This window comes from Oncorhynchus masou, chromosome 31, assembly GCF_036934945.1.
Source record: "Oncorhynchus masou masou isolate Uvic2021 chromosome 31, UVic_Omas_1.1, whole genome shotgun sequence".
Lineage (NCBI taxonomy): Eukaryota > Metazoa > Chordata > Actinopteri > Salmoniformes > Salmonidae > Oncorhynchus > Oncorhynchus masou.
In genome coordinates this window covers 21,920,808-21,943,343 of record NC_088242.1, presented here as the reverse complement: position 1 = coordinate 21,943,343, position 22,536 = coordinate 21,920,808, and the positions used below count along the sequence as shown (strand labels likewise).

Sequence of the window (22,536 nt, the reverse complement as noted above, 5' to 3'; positions counted from 1 at the left end):
AGAGAGAGAGAAAGAGAGAGGAGAAAGAGGAGAAAGAGAGAGAGAGGAGAAAGAGAGAGACTAAGGAGAGTGAGAGAGAGATTGGGAGTGAAGCTGATTTCCGAGATGACTGTGACAGGAAATTATCAGTTAGTGGTGAGTGACAAGGTCAGAGACGAGCAGGATAGGAAGATAGACAGACAACCACAGCTCATATCTGCCATTCCTGGCATCCCAGCCTAGCTATTAGGTAAGCCTGGAGTGATTATTAGGGGGCCTTGACCTGGGAGGGCTGTAGTTAATCATTTATTGAGTTCACAATGACTTGTGTTGCCCGGCATCAGTGAACACTGACGTAAGCATCCAACTTCCCAGTTACCATCATGTAACTGCCTTATGTATTCCCCCACACGACATTCCAACACGAATGAGTGACATTGGGCGATTGGTTATTAACCGAACGCCCAAAGGAGCAGACAACAACACAGTTTGACCTATGGGATTTTGCTGGGTATATTTCTGTGACCATTACCTGTGAGCTTCTTGATGGGCTGCAGCCGGACACTGATGGTCTGGTGTGTGAGTAGTGGGGAGGAGGGCAGGGAGCGTGAAACGCCCTCCATGATGCGGATGTGCTGCATGCCCTCGGTCATAGAGAGAGGCGGAAGGGCATAGTCGCCCTCAAAGGCACAGTCACTGTCTATACTACCACCTGCAGGAGGAAGCAGAGAAGTCAACGTCACAAGACAATAATATTAATGTTCCACGCATATACGAGCTATTTCATTTAACGTCTGGCATTACAACATTTACAGTATTGTGAGTGTAGTCATAGATGTTTCAGAACATTTATTAGCGTATTTGTTGTGCATTGTATTGCATTATGCATAACTTATAAGGCATTATACATGTGCTTCTAGTGGCATTGTAGATACTTAGCCAACCGGGAACATTCCCAGAACATTAGACAAGATTCTCATTAAGTTCTAGTTAAGGTTGTATCTAACATTAGGATGATAACATCCCAAAAACATTAAAAACAAAGTTTTAAATACCTTTTTTTATGTTTTAAATTAACTATTCTTGGAATGTTCGCCTAACATTCCCCAAAAGTTTTTATTAGGTTTCCAGGTAATATAATATCACAATGTATCAGTAATGTTTTCCCAGCAAACTAAATTGGTTCTGTGAACATTCCTAGAACATTTGTTAGGTTGCAGAAAATGTTCTCATAGCACAAAAACTGTCCAGTCGTGCTGATGATTATGCAATGCTTGAATAAAACATTTGCCTGATGTTACAAGAACATTCCCAGAACATGTATGTTCTTTAAAAGGTTCCCAGAATGTTTCATTAGGTTGTGTGAACAGTCTGGTGGTAACATTGTGGGGACATCACAAAAGACATTTTCCCAAAACACCAAAACCGTCCAGGTGTGCAGATGATAATACGTTTATTTTAGGATGCAAAAAAACATTAACCTAATATTACAACAACATTACCAGAACAAATACATTATGTTCTTTAAAAGTTCCTCACACATTTCTTTAGGTTGTGGTAACATTGACCCGGAGGGTTAATGATCTGGCTGCATATCTGAAAATTGCAGGTTCAATCCCACATATTTTTTAACCATGTTTCTTTATTGTGGATCAGATATACTCTACTAAAAGAAAGGATGTCTTTATTTTGTCCAGATTTATAAATTCAGACTGAAATGCAGAATATAGACCAACTAAAAAAACGCACCCGTTGTAATTCCGCCTTTGAGATGCTTGATATGGTCCCCCCCCATATCTTATTTTTCATGATCTGAAAATCAAAAGTGATCCTAGATCAGCACTTACAGTCCTGGATACCTTGTAAATATGAGCCCGGAAGTACGCAGAATACACAGAGGATGGGTGAAGTGATGGGGAATAACCCAGTTACCAGTATTTCTTTGGGTTAGTCATGTCTAAGAAGATTAAAAATGAAGCATGGAATTCCTGATTGACCATACTGCCATGGCTACACACTTAGAACAGATGTGTAAAAAAACACGCTGTGTTATTTTTTAACACATCCGTGTGTCTAGCTAGGGATAACGTGTTACTTTTAACACAATCAAAGTGCTGTCACATTTAACACATGATTTGTGTAAGTTACTCAAGACACCCTTTCAACACACATCCTATAGAATATCCTATCAGATTTTGGAACCTATTCTATAGGATTTTACTACCCTCGCCTTCTGGATGATAGCAGTGTGAACAGGCAGTGGCTCGGGTGGTTGTTGTCCTTGATGATCTTTTTGTCCTTCTTGTGACATCAGGTGCTGTAGGTGTCCTGGGGGGCAGGTAGTATGCCGCCTAGTGATGCGTTGGGGAGACCGCACCACCCTCTAGAGATCCCTGCGGTACGGGCGGTGCGGTTGCCGTACCAGGAGGTTATGCAGCTGACAGGATGCTCTCAATTGTGCTTCTGTAAAGGTTTGTGAGGGTTTTAGGTGCCAAGCCAAATTTCTTCAGCCTCCTGAGGTTGAAGAGGTGCTGTTGCGCCTTCTTCACCACAATGTTTGTGTGGGTGGACCATTTCAGATCGTCAGTGATGTGTACGCTGAGGAACATGAAGCTTTCCACCTTCTCCACTGTGGTCCCGTTGATGTGGATGGGGGTGCTCCCTCTGCTGTTTCCCGAAGTCCACGATAAGCTCCTTTGTTCTGTTGACGTTGGATGAGAGGTTATTTTCCTGGCACCACACTCTAATAAGATGCTGATTGGGGTGACAAAATCCTACAAGACTCCTTTAGGATACATTTATTTTTAATCCGTCTGTCTGCATATTTCAAGACATGGCGTAAGAAGGTGCAGTGAGATACCCAATGGGTTGGACGACACTTTTCTTGTCAATCATCTTGTAAAAACATACTTCAAAACTGGAAATCAACCAGTCATCCATCATTAACACAATGGAAAGGTCAAATGCTTTATTATCTAAATGTTGAAAGTGTGTGGGCAACAGAGAGAAATAAATTGGTGCAGTTTGAGGCCATGTGGCACATGATACAGGTGTTGGAGATGGGGGTGTGAGCAGGTGGGTCTGGGCAGGGGTGACGTTGTGGATGTTTGTGTGCATCTGTATGTTGTTGTTTGTATGTGTGTTTTGTATTGTAAAAAAATAAATAACATGATAATAAAAAAACAATAGGATCCAATCAGATTTCTTTAGAATTCCAATAGGAAAGAAAGTACTCCAATAGGATATAGGATTCTGATAGAGGTGACAAAATCTTCTAATAAGAAAACTGTAGTCCAACAGGATTCCAACAGGATTTTGATAGAGGTGACAAAATCCTATATGATTGTGAGAATCTTGGATTCTATTGGAAAAATCACTAATCCAACAGGATTTTTTTAAAGGGCAACACTTTATGTTAAAAGTAACACAACATGGATGTGTTAAAAAAAGATTGATGTTTCTGACACATTTTGTGTTGTATTCCACTTAAATGCGAAGCTTCACAACATTTTCAGATTTGAGAAAAATGGCAGAAAATATGCAGCCGAAGTTCGACGAGAGCAGATACAAATGTAAATACAAAAAGTAAATATTCATCGCGTTAGCTAATTATGACAAATGTTAATGTAACGGTTCTCGTCTGTCGAAGGAGAAGCGGACCAAAATGCAGCGTGGTGGTTATTCATGTTCTTTAATGAAAGGGAACTCAACATGAAATAACTAACAATACAAAACGACCAATGGTGAACAACAAACACAGAGACAGGAACAATCACCCACGAAATACTCAAAGAATATGGCTGCCTAAATATGGTTCCCAATCAGAGACAACGATAAACACCTGCCTCTGATTGAGAACCACTCCAGACAGCCATAGACTATGCTAGATAACCCCCACTAAGCCACACACCCAATACCTAACAAAACCCCAAGACAAAACACACCACAATAAACCCATGTCACACCCTGGCCTGACCAAATAAATAAAGACAAACACAATAAACTTCGACCAGGGCATGACAGTTAAGAAAATGTTGAGCAAGGTAATATAAAAGTAATGACTTGTCAAGTAAGTTAAATTAAACGTTATGTTGGCTGACAATTTGTTAGCGACGCTAGCCTTACAAACCACATAGCATATATGTACCAGTATGTTAGCTAGTATGTCAAACTTGCCAGTATATTAACTATACTGAACATAAATATAAACACAACGTGTAAAGTGTTGGTTCCATGTTTCATGAGCTGAAATAAAAGATCACAGAAATTTCTCATATGCACAAAAAGCATATTTCTCTCAGATTTTGTGCACAAATTTGTTTACATCCCTGTTAGTATTCCTGTCAGTGAGCATTTCTCCTTTGCCAAGATAATCCATCCACCTGACAGGTGTGGCATATCAAGAAGCTGATTAGACATCATTATCATTACACAGGTGCACCTTGTGCTGAGGAAAATAAAAGGCCACTCTAAAATGTGCTGTTTTGTCACACAACACAATGCCACAGATGTCTCAACTTTTGAGGGAGCATGCAAATAGCATGCTACCTGCCGGAATGTCCACCAGAGCTGTTGTGAGAGAATTGAATGTTCATTTATCTATCATAAGCTGCCTCCAATGTTGTTTTAGAGAATTTGGCAGTACATCCAACCGGCCCCACAACAGCAGAACTAGCCCAGGACCTCCACATCCGGCTTCTTTAACTGTGGGATTGTCTGAGACCAGTCAAACGGACAGCTGAGTAAACTGAGGAGTATTTCTGTCTGTAATAAAGCCTTTTTGTGGGGAAAAACGTATTCTGATTGGCTGGGCCTGGCTCCCCAGTGGCTAGGCCTATGCCCTCCGAGGCCCTCCCATGGCTGCGCCCCTGCCCAATCAGATGAAAACCATAGATTTGGTTCTAATGAATTTATTTAAATTGACTGGTTTCCTTATATGAACTGTAACTCAGTAAAACATTTGACATTTTTGCCTGTTGTGTTTATATTGTTGTTCAGTGTGAATGCTAACTAACTACCCAACATGAGGCTTATATGCAGTTGGTAGCTAATGGTTTTAAACCTGATTTATGTCACGTTAACTTGCCACAGGTTTATCTAAAAAGGGTGTCTATTTACATCATAAGGACTGAAGTTGATCACCTGGCGTGCTAGAAACTAATTCCGGTTCACAGGAAAGAGGCATGCGGCCTTGAAGGGGTTTGAGTAAGAAGCTGAATTGCTGGGAACATTACCTAACATTAACAATCACTAGATTGTTAATTTACTGCAGCTTATATGATCTGGCTCAATTACATTGATGATGCAATACATACTTGGGAGCGAGTGATAATGTTACAGGTTGGCAGGAAATTTGGGGGGACAAAAAAATACAAGTTTTGTGCTGGCATCAATTCACCTTTCAATTGGTTACTAATGCCTGGGTGTATTTTATCTGTATTTGCCAACTGATAGTTGGTAACTGTAATATATTATTGTGCTTTGCCTAGGGCATTTGTGCAAGTGTACTGTCAGAAGGGGAAGGACAAAGATAAAAGTATTTGTTTTCTGTATACAGTAGACATCTAAAATGTCTCAATATCTTCACAATGTCCAGGTTGTATGGTGAGTATGGTGAGTCCAGCTAACTGGTTTCTTTTAGGATTTGAAGTGTCCCAAACTGGGGTGAGTACAGAGGGAGGGGAGAGCACCTGATGGCCCAATTCACATAAGGCCCGCTATTACATCGCTTGTTGTCATTGCCTCATCCAGCCAGGAGGTAGTGGTGTTTTCAGGAAAAGTTCAGGAACCAAGAGAGAGAGGGAGAAAAAGATAGAACTCCCAAGAAGAGGAGAGAGCCAGAGTGGGTCACACTACTCGGAGAGATGCAGGACATAGATCAAAAGAGAGGCCGGCCAGCACTCATGATGAAAAGAGAGCAAGATGCAATAAAAAGAGAGAAGAGAGACAAGGAAAACAGAGAGTTGAGGAGGACCGCAAGAGGGAGAAGATAGAGGAGGAGTACAAGAAGAAGGAGGAGAAGAGAGAGGAGGAGTACAGGAGGATGATGGATGAGGAGAATAGGCGTAGGGACAACGAGAATTGATGTGGAGAAGATGAGAATAGACGGAGAGACGAGGACAATAGACAGAGGGAGGCTGGACTGTTGAGGGTTTGGAGGATTTAATGACAAAAAGTAATGTTTTTATTTGCCAGTGCCTAGTTCCAATAGAGTTGCCAATATATCAGGCATTGTTTGAGTTCCAGATCTGGTTCCAATGCCAAATGTTTTCTTTCAAACTATTTGAGCACTTGATTGAGCCTGCCTATAAATGCCAGTTCTAATATAAAAATACATGTGTTTTGTTTAGTTTTTTATTTTATTAAATGATTTTAAAAAGTTACGATAAGTGGAAGGCCACACAGCTTTTATTATAGAACATTGCATTAACAACAAAACCATACGTTTTATGCCATGAAGCTCTTAAAAGAGCTCCACCACACACAAACAGGAGAATAGAAAATCTTTCAAATATGAAAACTGGTAATATTATAAAAAACAGAACAGTAAGTTATGTCAAATGTGAACACGGGTGATATTGATTGATTTAACAATTAAGTTTCAAAAAACAAGTTGTGCGGCGGTGAGGATCACATGGGTTGTTTTCTACTGGTGGGGCATTGCAGTAGTTGTGGTGACCTGGGATGGGGTTAGCAGGTGCTGCAACATTGCCCACTCCTGATGATCAAATCAAATGAAATTGCATTTGTCACATGAGCCGAACACAACAGGTGTAGACCTTAAAGTGAAATACTTACTTACAAGCCCTTAACCAACAATGCAATTTGAAGAAAACTTTTATTTTTTTTAAAGAAGAAAAAAAAGACAAAAAATAATAATTAAAGAGAAACAATAAAAAAAACAGTAACAAGGCTATATACAGCGGGAACTGGTACAGAGTCAATGTGCCCGGGCACAGGTTTTTTGTTCATTTTTAAAAATTGTTTTAAAAATTATTTTGGACATAATGTTGCCGCGACCATCTCTTATGACCGAAAAAAACTTTTGGACATCAGGACTGAGATTACTCATCACGGACTGGCAGAATCCTTTTCTAAATTTAATGAGTCTGACGAGCACACGAGCACAACACGAACAATATACTGCTTTCTCGGGAACAGGCCAAGATCACTGGGATTTGCATGAGGAGGAGGCTGAGAAAAAGGGGCCAGACGGCGGGCTGCCTTCTGAGAATTCATAGGCAATCGAATAAACCCCCACTTCCTTCCATTCTGGTAGCAAACGTGCAATCTTTGGAGAATAAAATCGATGACCTACGCGCAAGATGAAACTACCAACATGACATTCAAAACTGTAATATCTTATGCTTCATGGAGTCGTGGCTGAACGAAGACACTATCAACATACAGCTGGCTGGTAATGCTCTGAACTGGCAGGATAGAAATGCGACGTCTGGAAAAACATGGGGCAGGAGGCTATGTATTTTTGTAATTAACAGCTGGTGCACGATATCTAAGGAAGTCTCAAGCTATTGCTCACCTGAGGTAGAGTATCTCATGATAAGCTGTAGACCACACAATCTACCGAGAAAGTTTTCATCTGTATTTTTCATAGCTGTTTACATACCACCACAGTAAGAGGCTGGCACTAAGACAGCATTGAATAAGCTGTATTCCGCCATAAGAAAATAAGAAAACGCTCACCCAGAGGCGGCACTCCAAGTAGCCAGGGACGTTAATGCAGGGAAACTTAAATCAGTTTTACAAAATTTCTATCAGCATGTTAACCTGTTGATGCTCTGGGGGCGCAATTTCATTTTTGGATGAAAAACGTTCCCGTTTTAAACAAGATATTTTGTCACAAAAAGATGCTCGACTATGCATATAATTGCTACCGTTCGAAAGAAAACACTCTGACGTGTCCAGAAATACAAAGATCTTCTCTGTGCGTGCCCTAAAACGTGAGCTTCAGGCAAAACCAAGATGAGATGGCATCCAGGAAATGACAAGGATTTTTGAGGCTCTGTTTTTCATTATCTCCTTATATGGCTGTGAACGCAAGAGGAACGAGCCTGCCCTTTCTGTCGTTTCCCCAAGGTGTCTGCAGCATTGTGACGTATTTGTGGGCAGATCATTGGAAGATTGACCATAACAGACCACATTTACCACGGTCCGCCCGGTGTCCTGCGCTCGAAATTGGTGCACAAGCAAAAGTCACCTGCCAGTATTTTTCCATGGGACACAGAGAGGAAAGCAAGCTTCCACGAACTGCATGTCAATGAAGAGATATGTGAAAAAACACCTTGAGGATTGATTCCAAACAACGTTTGCCATGTTTCGGAGATATTATGTAGTTAATCCGGAAAAGTTTCACGTTGTAGGTGACTGCATTTTCGGGTTCGTTTCTTAGCCAGACGCAATGTAGAAAACGGAACGATTTCTCCTACACACAGACGCTTTCAGGAAACACTGCGCATTTGGTATGTGACTGAGACTCTCCTCATTGAAAACATCAGAAGCTCTTCAAAGGTAAATGATTTTATTTATTTGGTTATCTGGTTTTTGTGAAAATGTTGCGTGCTACATGCTACACAAAATGCTATGCTAAGCTTTGCATACTCTTACACAAATTAGTCAATTTCTATGGTTCAAAAGCATATTTTGAAAATCTGAGATGACAGTGTTGTTAAGAAAAGGCTAAGCTTGAGAGCAAACGCATTATTTTAATTTTATTTGCGATTTTCAGAAATCGTTAACGTTGCGTTATGCTAATGAGCCTGAGGCTTTAGTCACAAACCCGGATCCGGGTTGGGGAGTTTCAAGAAGTTAACTGTGCAACCAGAGGGAAAAAACTCTGGACCGCCTTCACTCCACACACAGAGAAGCATACAAAGCTCTACCTTGCCCTCCATTTGGCAAATTTGATCGTAACTCAACCATCCTGATTCCTGTTACAAGCAAAAATTCAAGCAGGAAGCACCAGTGACTAGATCAATAAAAACGTGGTCAGATGAAGCAGATGCTAAGCTACAGGACTGTATTGCTAGCACAGACTGGAATATGTTCCGGGATTCCTCCGATGGCATTCAGGAGTACACCACATCAGTCATTGGCTTCATCAATAAGTGCATCGATGATGTCATCCCCACAGTGACCGCATGTACAGTTGAAGTCGGAAGTTTACATACACTTAGGTTGGAGTCATTAAAACTCGTTTTTCAACCACTCCACAAATTTCTTGTTAACAAACTATAGTTTTGGCAAGTCGGTTAGGACATCTACTTTGTGCATGACACAAGTACATTTTCCAACAATTGTTTACAGACAGATTATTTCACTTATAATACACTGTATCACAATTCCAGTGGGTCAGAAGTTTACATACACTAAGTTGACTATGCCTTTAAACAGCTTGGAAAATACCAGAAAATGATGTCATTGGCATTAGAAGCTTGTGATAGAATAATTGACATCATTTGAGTCAATTGGAGGTGTATCTGTGGATGTATTTCAAGCCCTACCTTTAAACTCCATGCCTCTTTGCTTGACATCATGGGTAAATCAAAAGAAATCAGCCGAGACCACAGAATTTCTTTTGTAGACCTCCACAAGTCTGGTTCATCATTGGGAGCAATTTCCAAATGCCTGAAGGTACCACGTTCATCTGAACAAACAATAGTACGCAAGTATAAACACCATGAGACCACGCAGCCGTTATACCGCTCAGGAAGGAGATGCGTTCTGTATGCTAGAGATGAACGTACTTTGGTGCGAAAAGTGCAAATCAATCCCAGAACAGCAGCAAAGGACCTTGTGAAGATGCTGGAGGAAACAGATACAAAAGTATCTTTATCCACAGTAAAACAAGTCCTATATCGACATTACCTGAAAGGCCGCTCATCAAGGAAGAAGCCACTGCTCCAAAACCGCCATAAAAAAGCCAGACTACGGTTTGCAACTGCACATGGGGACAAAGATCGTACTTTTTGTAAATGTCCAGTGGTCTGATGAAACAAAAATAGAACTGCTTGGCCATAATGACCATCATTATGTTTGGAGGAAAAAGGGCAGGGCTTGCAAGCCAAAGAATACCATCCCAACTGTGAAGCACGGGGGTGGCAGTGTCATGTTCTGGGTGTGCTTTGCTGCAGGAGGGACTAGTGCACTTTACAAAATAGATGGGGTCATAAGAAAGGAAAATTATGTGCAAATATTGAAGCAACATCTCAAGACATCAGTCAGGAAGTTAAAGCTTGGTCGCAAATGGGTTTTCCAAATGGACAATGACCCCAAGCATACTTCCAAAGTTGTGTCAAAATGGCTTAAGGACAACAAAGTCAAGGTATTAGAATGGCCAACACAAAGCCCTGACCTCAATCCCACAGAAAATGTGTGGGCAGAACTGAAAAAGCATATGCGAGCAGGGAGGCCTACAAACCTGACTCACTTACACCCGCTCTGTCAGGAGGAATTATTGTGGGAAGCTTGTGGAAGGCTACATGAAAAGTTTGACCCAAGTTAAACAATTTAAAGGCAATGCTACCAAATACTAATTGAGTGTATGTAAACTTCTGACCCACTGGGATGAAAAAAATAAAAGCTGAAATAAATTATTTCTCTATACTATTATTCTGACATTTAACATTCTTAAAATAAAGTGTTGATCCTAACTGACCTAAAACAGGGAATATTTACTATGATTAAAAGTCAGGAATTGTGAAAAACTGAGATTAAATGTATTTGGCTAAGGTGTATGTAAACTTCCAACTTCAACTGTACATACCCCCAACCAGAAGCCATGGATACAGGCAACATCCGCACTGAGCTAAAGGCTAGAGCTGCCGCTTTCGAGGAGCGGGACTCTAACCCGGACACCTATAAGAAACCCCTATTTGCCCTCCGACGAACCATCAAACCGGCAAAGCGCCAGTACAGGACTAAGATCGAATCGTACTTCACCGGCTCTGACGCTCGTCGGATGTGGCAGGGCTTGCAAACCATTACAGACTACAGACGGAAGCACAGCCGAGAACTGCCCAGTGACACAAGCCTATCAGATGAGCTAAACTACTTATATGCTCACTGCGAGGCAAATAACACTGAAACATGCATGAGACCACCAGCTGTTCCGGAAGACTGTGTGATCATGCTCTCCGCAGTCGATAATATGGTGAGGGAGTAAGACCTTTAAACAGGTCAACATTCACAAGGACGCAGGGCCAGACGGATTTAAAGGACGTGTACTGCGAGCATGCGCTGACCAACTGGCAAGTGTCTTCTCTTCACTGACATTTTCAACCTCTCACTGTCTGAGTCTGTAATACCAACATATTTTAAGCAGACCACCATAGTGCCTGTACCCAAGAACACTAAGGTAACCTGCCTAAATGACTACCGACCCGTAGCACTCACATCTGTAGCCTTGAAGTGCTTTGAAAGGCTGGTCATGGCTCACATCAACACCATTATCCCAGAAATCCTAGACACACTCCAAACCGCCCCAACAGATCCACAGATGATGCAATCTCTATTGCACTCTACACTGCCCTTTCCCATGCAGGGATGGGCGATATGGCCTAAAGTAATATCTCAATTTCTTTCAGAAGGTTTGGACGATTTACAATATATATACATATATATATATATATATATATATACATATTTATATATATATATATATATATATATATATATATATATATATATATATATATATATCTTGATTTCTTGTTGAGGCCAAGACATAATTCTTAACTGAATTTTCTTTATTAAAATAAAAAATATACAAGACCTCAAGGCCTATTTGTGCAAAACAAATGAACAACACACACCCCACAAATCTATTCTACTGTTTAGGAATGTTTGACCACTAGCTGTTTCAGTATGTAATTTATAAAATAATTTTGATTGAAAATGTATTAATTTAGTTAATTTGTTGTTAATATTAAAACAGCCTGTGGTTATTTGCTATTGGATTGGCAAAATGACACAACAACAAACACATTAGCCTACAGCTGGCCTGAACATAACTTTTTTGAATGCACTTTAATTATCCAGTGTCACACTTACTGATGGTGAGGTGAAGCCTGTGCCCAAAGCACTGCAGGCGGGTCCAGTAGTTAAATCGCAATGCTTTTATGATGTTGCTGCTGCTGTCAGTTGTCATGCACACCAGTCGGTCTTCACTCACCTTCCACGATGCCAGAGAGTCTGATATCCTAGGCTATTACTTCACCTGTATGATCATCGGGAAAGTAAGATATCTGGAGGCAGACATTTGCAATTTCCAGTCTTCATTTATGTAGTGGACTGTCAAACTTAGGTATGGCTCTGCTCGACCATAGATAGGCTGTGGTGGAAAAATAAGGAACACAAGCCAGCTTCTCTGCGACTCTTTTGCGCGTAGCAGTGTATAATCGCAGCAGGGCTTCTTCTGTGAAATACTTGCGGCTTGGCAGCTGATATTTGTGGTCAACTGTACCTAGCAGCTTTTTAAACCCTGGCTTTTCTACTGTAAATATTGGACCATATCTTTTGCTATGTAATTGGTCACTGCATCCGTTATCTCCTTCCACCTCAGACTTTTCTTTTCATAAGGGATTACTTTTGAAAAGGATGCGGCTCTGGTAGTTTGTCTTTTAGCAGACGTTTTGGGAATCGGGCGACTGGAATCGGCATTGCTTAGTCTCACGCATTCCTCCATTCCACCGCGTGCTTCAGTTGCAGGTGATGGAAGGGGTTGGTTATACTGCTGTTTTTCGTAGCAATTGTCTTGACACATTTTGCACAGAACATTAATTTACTGAACATCAGACCTCTTAGACCCAAACCACTTCCATATTACTGAAAAAAACATTGCTGCCCTTTTTGGGGATGATTTCATCCTCACGAGAGGCTGAGCTGGCGTCCTCACTTTCCATTTTGGTGGAATTCTTACCGCCGCTATACTTCTCCGGCATGGATACAATTTGTGAAAGGCTGTCTAGGGTTGTGATTGGTGGATAACCTCTGTGCACGTGTTGTCACGCAATTGGGACATGATTCGACATTGGGCTGACAGATAAGAGACAGTGAGATGCTGCATTTGTAACAACATTATAACAGAACCTCGATTCTTGAGCTACAGGCATTTTCCATATCGTGCTAAAAAATAAACTTGAATATATAGAAAAAACTCGATATATCGCCCAGCCCTACTTGAGACATGTTGGTATTACAGACTCAGTCAGGGAGAGATTGAAAATGTCAGTGAAGACACTTGCCAGTTGGTCAGAGTGTGCTTGGAGTAAACGTCCTGGTAATCCATCTGGCCCTGCGGCCTTGTGTATGTTGACCTGGTTAAAGGTCTTACTCACATCGGCTATGAGGAGCGTGATCAGACATTCGTCCGGAAAGAGCTGGCGCTCTCATATATGCTTCAGTGTTGTTTGCCTCCACACGAGCATATAAGTAATTTAGCTCGTCTGGTAGGCTTGTGTCACTGGGCAGCTCGCCGCTGTGCTTCCCTTTGTAGTCCGTAAAAGTTTGCAAGCCCTGCCACATCCGACGAGCGTCGCAGCCGTGTAGTACGATTCAATTTTAGCCCTGTATTGACCCTTTGCCTGTTTGATGGTTCATGGGAGTGCATAGCGGGATTTCTTATAGGCGTCCGGGTTAGAGTCCCTCCTTGAAAGCGGCACCTCTACCCTTTAACTCAGTGAGGATGTTGCCTGTAATCAATGGCTTTTGGTTGGGGTATGTATGTACGGTCACTGTGGGGACGACGTCAACGAGGCACTTATTGATGAAGCCAGCAACTGAAGTGGTGTACTCTTCAATGATGACATCAGAAGAATCCCGGAACATATTCCAGTCTGTGCTAGCAAAACAGTCCTGTAGCTTAGCATTTGCGTCATCTGACCACTTCCGTATTGAGTGAGTCACTGGTACTTTCTGCTTTAGTTTTCGTTTGTAAGCAGGAATACGGAGGACAGAGTTATGGATTTGCCAAATGGACGAGGGAGAGCTTACACGTGTCTGTGTGTGGAGTAAAGTTGGTCTTGTTTTTTTTTCCTCTGGTTGCACATGAAACATGCTTGTAGAAATGAGGTAAAACAGATTTAAGTTTCCCTGCATTAAGTTTCACTGGATGAGCATTTTCTTATGACCTTATACAGCTGGTTGAGTGCGATCTAAGTGCCAGCATCATGTAACGCTCATCATAGGTGGAAGAATAGGAGAACCAATGCGCAGCGCGGTAAGTGTTCATATTTTTTTAAACGTAATGGACACTGAACAAAACAGCAAACGAACAGTCCTGTATGGTGCTGAAAAAACAATGAACAGAAAATAATCACCCACACCACACAGGTAGGAAAAGGCTACCTAAGTATGATTCTCAATCAGAGACAACTAACGGCACGTGCCTCTGATTGAGAACCATACCAGGCCAAACACAAAAACACCACATAGAAAAAGGAACATAGACAACCCACCCAACTCACGCCCTGACCATACTAAAACAAAGACATAACAAAAGAACTAAGGTCAGAACGTGACACATCAGTTTGTGGTGGTAAATAGACAGCTACGAAAAATATAGATAAAAACTCTCTTGGTAAATAGCGTCGTCTACAGCTTATCATGAGATACAAAACCTCGAGACATCCTTAATATTAGATGTTGTGCATCAGCTGTTATTTACAAATAGACACAGATCGCCACCCGTTCTCTAACCGGAGGCAGCTGTTCTATCTTGCAGATGATCGGAAAACCCAGCCAGCTGTATATTATCCATATCGTCATTCAGCCACCACTCGGTGAAACATAAGATATTACAGTTTTTAATGTCCCATTGGTAGGATAGTCTTGATCAAAGCTCATCCAGTTTATTATAAAATGATTGGAAGTTGGCTAATGGTATGGAAGGTAGAGGCGGGTTATCCACTCACCATCGGATTCCTACAAGGCACCCCAACCTACGTCCCCTATATCTCCATCTCTTCTTCATGCGAATGACAGGGACTTGGGTCGTGTCCGACTCATTAAAGAAGAAATATTAGTCCAGCACGACATGAGTAATCGTTTTTCTGATGTCCAGAAGCTCTTTTCAGTCATAAGAGACAATGGCAGAAACATTAGTTACAAATAATGCGAAAAAACACACACAATAGCACAATTGGTTAGGAAAAACGTAAAACGTCAGCAATCTCCTCCGGCACAATTGGTATCATGGTAGCAGCAGCTGGTATCTCAGCAGCTGAGGCTGGTCCAGGTCTCCACCATTATTCTCCTCAGGGTCCACAATGTCCTCGTTGCTGAGGCAGACATTGTGCAGCACAGCGCAGCATGTGACCACCTCAGGCACAAAGGTAAGATTCACCTCCAGGTCCATCAAGATTGAGCGCCAATGAGTCTTCATCATCCCGAAGGACCGTTCCGACACATTTCTCGCCTTGGAATGCTTTGCATTGTAGGTGGCATCCACTGCCCCCCTCACTGGCTGCCTGTAGGGTGTCATCAGACAGATGGGATCCGCCAACCAGGAATACCCACCATCCCCGAGGAGAAACCAGCCTTGTGGTGGGTACAGGCTCTGAACATACACAGGGCTGTGTTTCAGGACCCTGGCTTTGTGCACATACCCGAGGAAGGCAATGTAGATGTCGATGAACCTTCAGATGGCCTGAAGCTGATAAGAATAGATCAACCTCCTGCATTTCATCTTGTGATGTAAAAATGGATGACCTTCTTCATGATCCCATCACTGACTCTGTGGATGACATTATGCACTGTGGTCCGGGGGACATCAAATGCCTCGGACATAACACAGTACGAAGGGCAACTGGCCAGCCAATAGACAAACAGGAAGCTTTCCAAGGTCTTGCCACAGCCATAGTCCTGGTCTTCTTGCTCTACCAGGCCGTCAAAAGAGGGTTGTAATTCGGAAGTGGGGTTTGAGGTCCAGGTCACCCAAATACATTCTCAATGGACATCGTTAATGAAGTCGTAAGAAGGCTAGCTAGAAATGTGTTATGCTAACAAGCTAGCAAGAAGTTGCATAGCAACAGCATCAACTTCTGATAGACAGGCAACGCACTCGTACACTCAACTGAAAGGATAACATTTGTTTACAGTATACTAAAATGAACTAATAGTATTAAGTATGCAGTATTCAGTATATTAGTATGGGAATTCAAACACATCTCAGGTGTTCTGTGTGTACGATTTCTGACAGTATCCAGGGTAAAGTGAAGTGAATGTGGAAACATGGAGAGTGACCCATGTTGTGATGATGCTGAGGTATTGACTGGGATCTGCCTGGCTTGACCCAGCAGTGATAATAGTCCTGCAGGCAGACAAGCACCACATGCTGCTTACATGACAGGATGCCTCGCTGTTTCCCTCAATAACAATGTTCCAGAAACCCGTCATCTCTGATATAACACAGAAACTTTGTCTAACCATCAGAGATATGTAGCTAGAATAGAGATGTGAGTGCAACCATTATCTAAAGACAACCAACCCATAAGGGAGCTGAATTTCTGAAAGAGCACAGCAGCAATCACTAAACCACAGCAACACCTCCCTCTAAATATCACAGGTTCTGTTTGTCACAAGTTTTATTCTCACATTCCCTGGCACACTAACATATCTGTATAAAACCCTCTACAGCCATTTTCTCCCTCAACACTGAATCACAGCCCAGACGGCCCCGTCCCACCAGACAGACAGAGCTGTCTCACCAACTGGCCAACACCTTCACATAACATCAGCTAGCATAGCAGACAGCAGACAGCAGGAGCCATTAAGTAACAACTCCACAGAGTTCCCCATAGAGGGCTGTGTGTGTGACAGCCAGGCTGTGATATAGACAGACACAGCCAGGGCTTGCTTACAGCATACCGACACTATACCCCATCTCTGTGGTTTCAGCCTGAGAGACTAAATCCATTGAGCCAGGGAGGCATGTATTGTAGCTGCAGCCGTGGTTTGGCCAGATCCCTCAGCATGACAATCCCCTCATGTTTGTCTGTCTATCTGCAGGGTGTGAATGCACACCAGAGGGTAATTCAAGAGAAGCGGCCTTTTAGGGAACACGTTGTCTTTTCTCTCCTTAACAGCTCTACACAAATGTCTGAGAGCCGAGAAAAGTTTGCTGTGAGCCAAGGGTCTGGGGGGAGGGTGGGGGGATAGAAGACGAGAGGTACTGTAGCTACATTGACCTGGTAAATGGCTTAGCTCCCGAAAAACTTCAGAACAAAAGGATAGGGGTGATTTTGAGTGCTACTTGTTGAATTGTTGAGACAGACAGGGATTTTTGAAGGGCGTTAGAGCCACTTCACAGAACAAAACACACAGACGCAAACACACACCCACTCATAGAAGCATACAGCTCAAAAAGAGCAAGGATACCAATCGGCAAATCATATTGACTAAAATAGTCATACGGAAGCGGAACTCAAGACTTCTAGTCTATAACATCTACTGTATATTGTTGACAGACACAATAGCCAATATTGTTTCTCTTTCTGCCCAGAGTATACTTCCAGGGATAACAGATTCAGACAAATTTACAGGAACATAAAAATTCATAGTGTACTCTCTCCACAAAATTATTACTTCACTTCTGATGTTATTAAATCCTCTGTTGTTAACTCATATAAAATACAGCCCTTTAAACAGCCTCGTGCCCTCTCTGTTGCTCCAGGGAAGAGAGGAAAGAGAGGCAGGAAAATAGTATGAGCAAGGAAGAAGGAAGAAAGAAAGAAGAGATGGATGAATGAAGAAACAATATTTCATATTATGGTCAGATGTGGCTAAGAAAAATGCATTGGGAAAAGTAGGGAGAAAGAGGAGAGGGGAGAAGAGAGCGAGAGGGGATTTGGTCCACAGAATAGAGTACACCCAGTAGTGTAACTACCTACCTTGACCGGTGTGGCTCAGGTGGTGGTGGTGCTCTACACTGGGCGATCGGGGTTCTGGCAGGTCCTCACTCCCTCCATCTGCAGATGAGGAGTGAGACAAAGAGGAGAGAGTGTGAGCGTGGGGATGCCAGGAAAAGGAGAGAGAATGAGTGCGGCAGTGTGGCTGGCATTCCAGGTAGGCCACCTCATCCTTCACCAGCCAAGACTGGGACCTCAGGACCCCCAGGAGACTACTGACACACAGCCCCTCCACACCCCTCCTCCAGGGACCCAGACGATCCCGCAAACTGGCAAAGTACACACAATTCTTCTTCATCAAGGTGGGTTGGGATGTAGACTGAAGACACCAACCAGGCCCTAGTCCAAAGCCCAGGGCCCGCCCACGAGAGAACTGTTACAATACTGAGAGGAGTGGTGATCCAGAGCTAGTCCTTCTGGATGAGTGAGAGATAGGACTGGTGGTACAGTACACTACAGTACAGTAGGCGTTTTCTGAAAGGTGGCTAATTATATGAGGATCAATTACTGTGGGCCCAGAGGACTGAGGATGCGCCGAATACAACTGGTGTAGACTTTTTACAGTGAAATGCTTGTTACACGAACCCTTCTCAACAATGAAGAGTTTAAAAATAAAAATGGTAACAAAAGAGGAATAAAATACTCAAGAATGGAGCTATATACAGGAGTACCAGATCAATGTGCAGGGCTATGAGGTATTTGAGGTAGATAAGTACATAAAGGCAAAGTGACTAGGCATCCGGATAGATAACAATAAGAGTAAAATAAAGAACAGAGTAGCAGCAGCAAATGATGAGTGTAAAAGTGTGGATTAACCACAGTGGATGGAGCAGGGCTGGATTACGGGGTCGATGGGCCAGCTCCTGCTTTGCCTCTCCACTACAGGGTCTGTTTGACAAGGCCGAGTCCCTATCATAGGCAGTGATCTACAGTACAACTATGCCTCTCCACTACAGGGTATGTTTGACAAGGCCGAGTCCCTATCATAGGCAGTGATCTACAGTACAACTAAGAATGCATGGCATCTTATTTCCTATATAGGGCACTATTTTTGATCAGAGCTGTATGGGCCCTGGTTAAAAGTAGTGTACTAAACATGAATAGGGTGACATTTGGGATGCAACCTAACTCTGCAAGGGGCTTTGTGGCATATCATGATTTATTCTTAAATCACACATCCCACTGGTATTAAGTCAGCCCATTTATAAACCAAGCCGTTGTTTGAAAGTTATCTAAGACAATGGATTTCCTCTCTCTCTGTAGTAGATCTTGGCTTGCCACCGAAGTACAAAGCGGTGTGAGTCTTTATTGCTAAGGGTTGTGTACTCTGGCAATGGTGGATGCACCAAATGTGTTACCATCAAAGAGTCCTGTGTGTGTGTCACCCAAACAAACACTTGTGTATTTCAACCGATCATAAAGCCACAAATACAGATACTGTACATCTGTGCACAGTATGCTGTTGTCCCCATACAGGATAGATTGGGCTGCTGGTGGAAAGATATAGCTTGTCGATAGACTGATAAAATTACCCGGAGGGCCGGAGTGTGTTAGTGTGAGAACTGGGGTAGTGAGAGGTTGACACCGTCTCATTCTGTTACCCTGGTTCCTAACTCCCAACACCACCCTCACCACTTTGACAAAGGTCTATTCTGCTATCTTTATTTTTAGTTTGGTTGTTTATAGAATAACACGTGGATATAATGTGATGCTTTCAGTAATGCTGTGTAGACTATTTTTTGTTTGGTTGTTTCAGTCTACACAGCATCGCTGAAAGCATCAAACTATTATATCCAAATGTGTTGGCAAGTTGGTTAGGACATCTACTTTGTGCATGATACAAGTAATTTTTCCAACAATTGTTTACACACAGATTATTTCACTTATATTTCACTATATCACAATTCCAGTGGGTCATAAGTTTACATACACTAAGTTGACTGTGCCTTTAAACAGCTTGGAAAATGCCCGAAAATTATGTCATGGCTTTAGAAGCTTGTGATAGGCTAATTGACCTCCTTTGAGTCAATTGGAGGTGTACCTGTGGATGTATTTCAAGTCCTACCTTCAAACTCATGGGAAAATCAAAAGAAATCAGCCATGACTTCCACAAGTCTGGTTCATCCTTGGGAGCAATTTCCAAACACCAGAAGGTGCCATGTTCTTCTGTACAAACAATAGTACGCAAGTATAAACACCATGGGTCCACGCAGCCATCATACCGCTCAGGAAGGAGACACATTCTGTCTCCTAAGAGATGAACGTACTTTGGTGCGAAAAGTGCAAATCAATCCCAGAACAACAGCAAAGGACCTTGTGAAGATGCTGGAGGAAACAGGTGCAAAAGTATCTATATCCACAGTAAAACAAGTCCTATATCGACATAACCTGAAAGGTCGCTCAGCAAGGAAGAAGCCACTGCTCCAAAACCGCCATAAAAAAGCCAGACTACGGTTTGCAACTGCACATGGGAACAAAGATGGTACTTTTTGGAGAAATGTCCTCTGGTCTGATGAAACAAAAATATATAATTGTTTGGCCATAATGACCATGGTTATGTTTGGAGGAAAAAGGGGGAGGCTTGCAAGCCGAAGAACGCCATCCCAACTGTGAAGCACGGGGGTGGCAGCATCATGTTGTGGGGGTGCTTTGCTGCAGGAAGGACTGGTGCACTTCAAAAAATAGATGGCGTCATGAGGAAGGAAAATTATGTGGGTATATTGAAGCAACATCACAAGACACCAGTCAGGAAGTTAAAGCTTGGTCGCAAATGGACAATGACCCAAAGCATACTTTCAAAGTTGTGGCAAAATGGCTTAAGGACAACAAAGTCAAGGTATTGGAGTGGCCATCACAAAGCCCTGACCTCAATCCTATAGAACATTTGTGGGCAGAACTGAAAAGTGTGTGTGAGTAAGGAGGCCAACCAACCTGATTCAGTTACACCAGCTCTGTCAGGAGGAATGAGCCAAAATTCACCCAACTTATTGTGGGAAGCTTGTGGAAGGCTACCCAAAACATTTGACCCAAGTTAAACAATTTAAAGGCAATGGGACCAAATACTAATTGAGTGTATGTAGACTTCTGAGCCACTGGGAATGTGATGAAATAAATAAATGCTGAAATAAATCATTCTCTCTACTATTATTCTGACGTTTCACATTACTTAAATAAAGTGGTGATCATAACTGACCTAAAACAGGGAAATTGCTACTAGGATTCAATTTCAGGAATTGTGAAAAACTGAGTTTACACATATGTATTTGGAGAAGGTGTATGTAAACTTCAGACTTCAACTGTAGATCATATGTCAACCGCTCAAGTCAGCAGTGTATTCAACAGACTACAACTGTCAAAATGTCTTAGCCAGCCTCTACTGAAATATAAGCCCATCACAGAATAATATCTCCATAATAATCACAATAACCTCTAAGTTATCCCATGTCGTATATTAAAAAATATTCAGTCACATTTAGGATGTACACGGAGGGCTGTGTTCTGTCAGAAAATTGTCTTTTGGCAGAATCCAGACAGTTTAAGTGGTCAATTATTTCCCAGATTTTAAATGCCAGAGTGTGTCAAAGGGAATGCCTCATTCTAACAGTGTCTGTCTCGAACACTCTCCTCTGCACAGGAGGTTGGTGGCACCTTAATTGGGGAGGACGGGCTCGTGGGAATGGCTGGAGCGGAATGATATCAAATACATCAAACACATGGTTTCCATGTGTTTGATGCCAATCCCTTTGGTCCGTTCCAGCCATTATTATGAGTCGTCCTCCCCTCAGCAGCATCCACTGCTCCTCTGCTCTGCTTCCCTTTAGAAAGTCAGGGTGACATCATCCTCACAGAGAGGTTCAGCTAGCTCTGTAGCTCTCTGGGGTCACTGTGTGGGTGGATAACAGCAGTCATTAGTTAGTGCACCAAGAGACTTCATTGACCTTCATATGTCTGGGAGACAGTCTTTCACTCTAAAAGCATGAATTACCGTTACACTGTTACAAAGCATCGGGTGAAGTTGCTCTGGTACAGTCCAGTCCTTTTGATGTGTCATCCGGAGGCCACGGAGAATGATCATGCTGCAGACTTTGTCCGTGACCGGCCAGTCTGCCACTCAATGGCCAGCTCATGGCATTTTAGTCAGTGCGTCAGTATCCCTCTGCAGGCAAACAAGGCCCTATAGCCTCAGCACTCTGAATTAACTGCACGGACCGAGCTGAATTATTTTAGGCCTTAGTAGTGATTTTTCTACACTCCTGGAAAAAAAGCGTTCCAAAAGGATTCTTCGGATGTCCCCATGGGAGAATCCTTTTTGGCTCCAGGTAGAACCCTTTTGGGTTCCATGTAGGACCCTCTGTGGAAAGGGTTCTACCTGGAACCAAAAAGGGGTTATCCTATGGGGACAGCCGAAGAACCCTTTTAGGTTATACATGACACTTTTTTCCCCCTAAGAGTATACCATTGTTGCTCTGCCTAGCCGGGGTGCATCTGAAATGGTAACCAATTCTCTTTATAGTGGACTACTTTTGACCAGGGCCCTTCCATTGTTTGCGTGTGTGCGTGTGTGTGTGTATGTGTGTGTGTGTGTGTGTGTGTGTGTGTGTGTGTGTGTGTGTGTGTGTGTGTGTGTGTGTGT

At 42.5% G+C, this 22,536-nt stretch overlaps 1 protein-coding gene across 1 annotated transcript in view; it reads right to left on the bottom strand.

Annotated features, from left to right (window-relative positions):
* Window positions 1-22,536, bottom strand: part of tanc2b (tetratricopeptide repeat, ankyrin repeat and coiled-coil containing 2b) — a 136,725-nt gene that overhangs the window by 99,562 nt on the left and 14,627 nt on the right. The window contains 2 exon segments of the mRNA XM_064950366.1: window positions 512-691; window positions 17,886-17,963. Coding sequence (XP_064806438.1) covers window positions 512-632 — 121 coding nt within the window. The 5' untranslated portion in view covers window positions 633-691; window positions 17,886-17,963.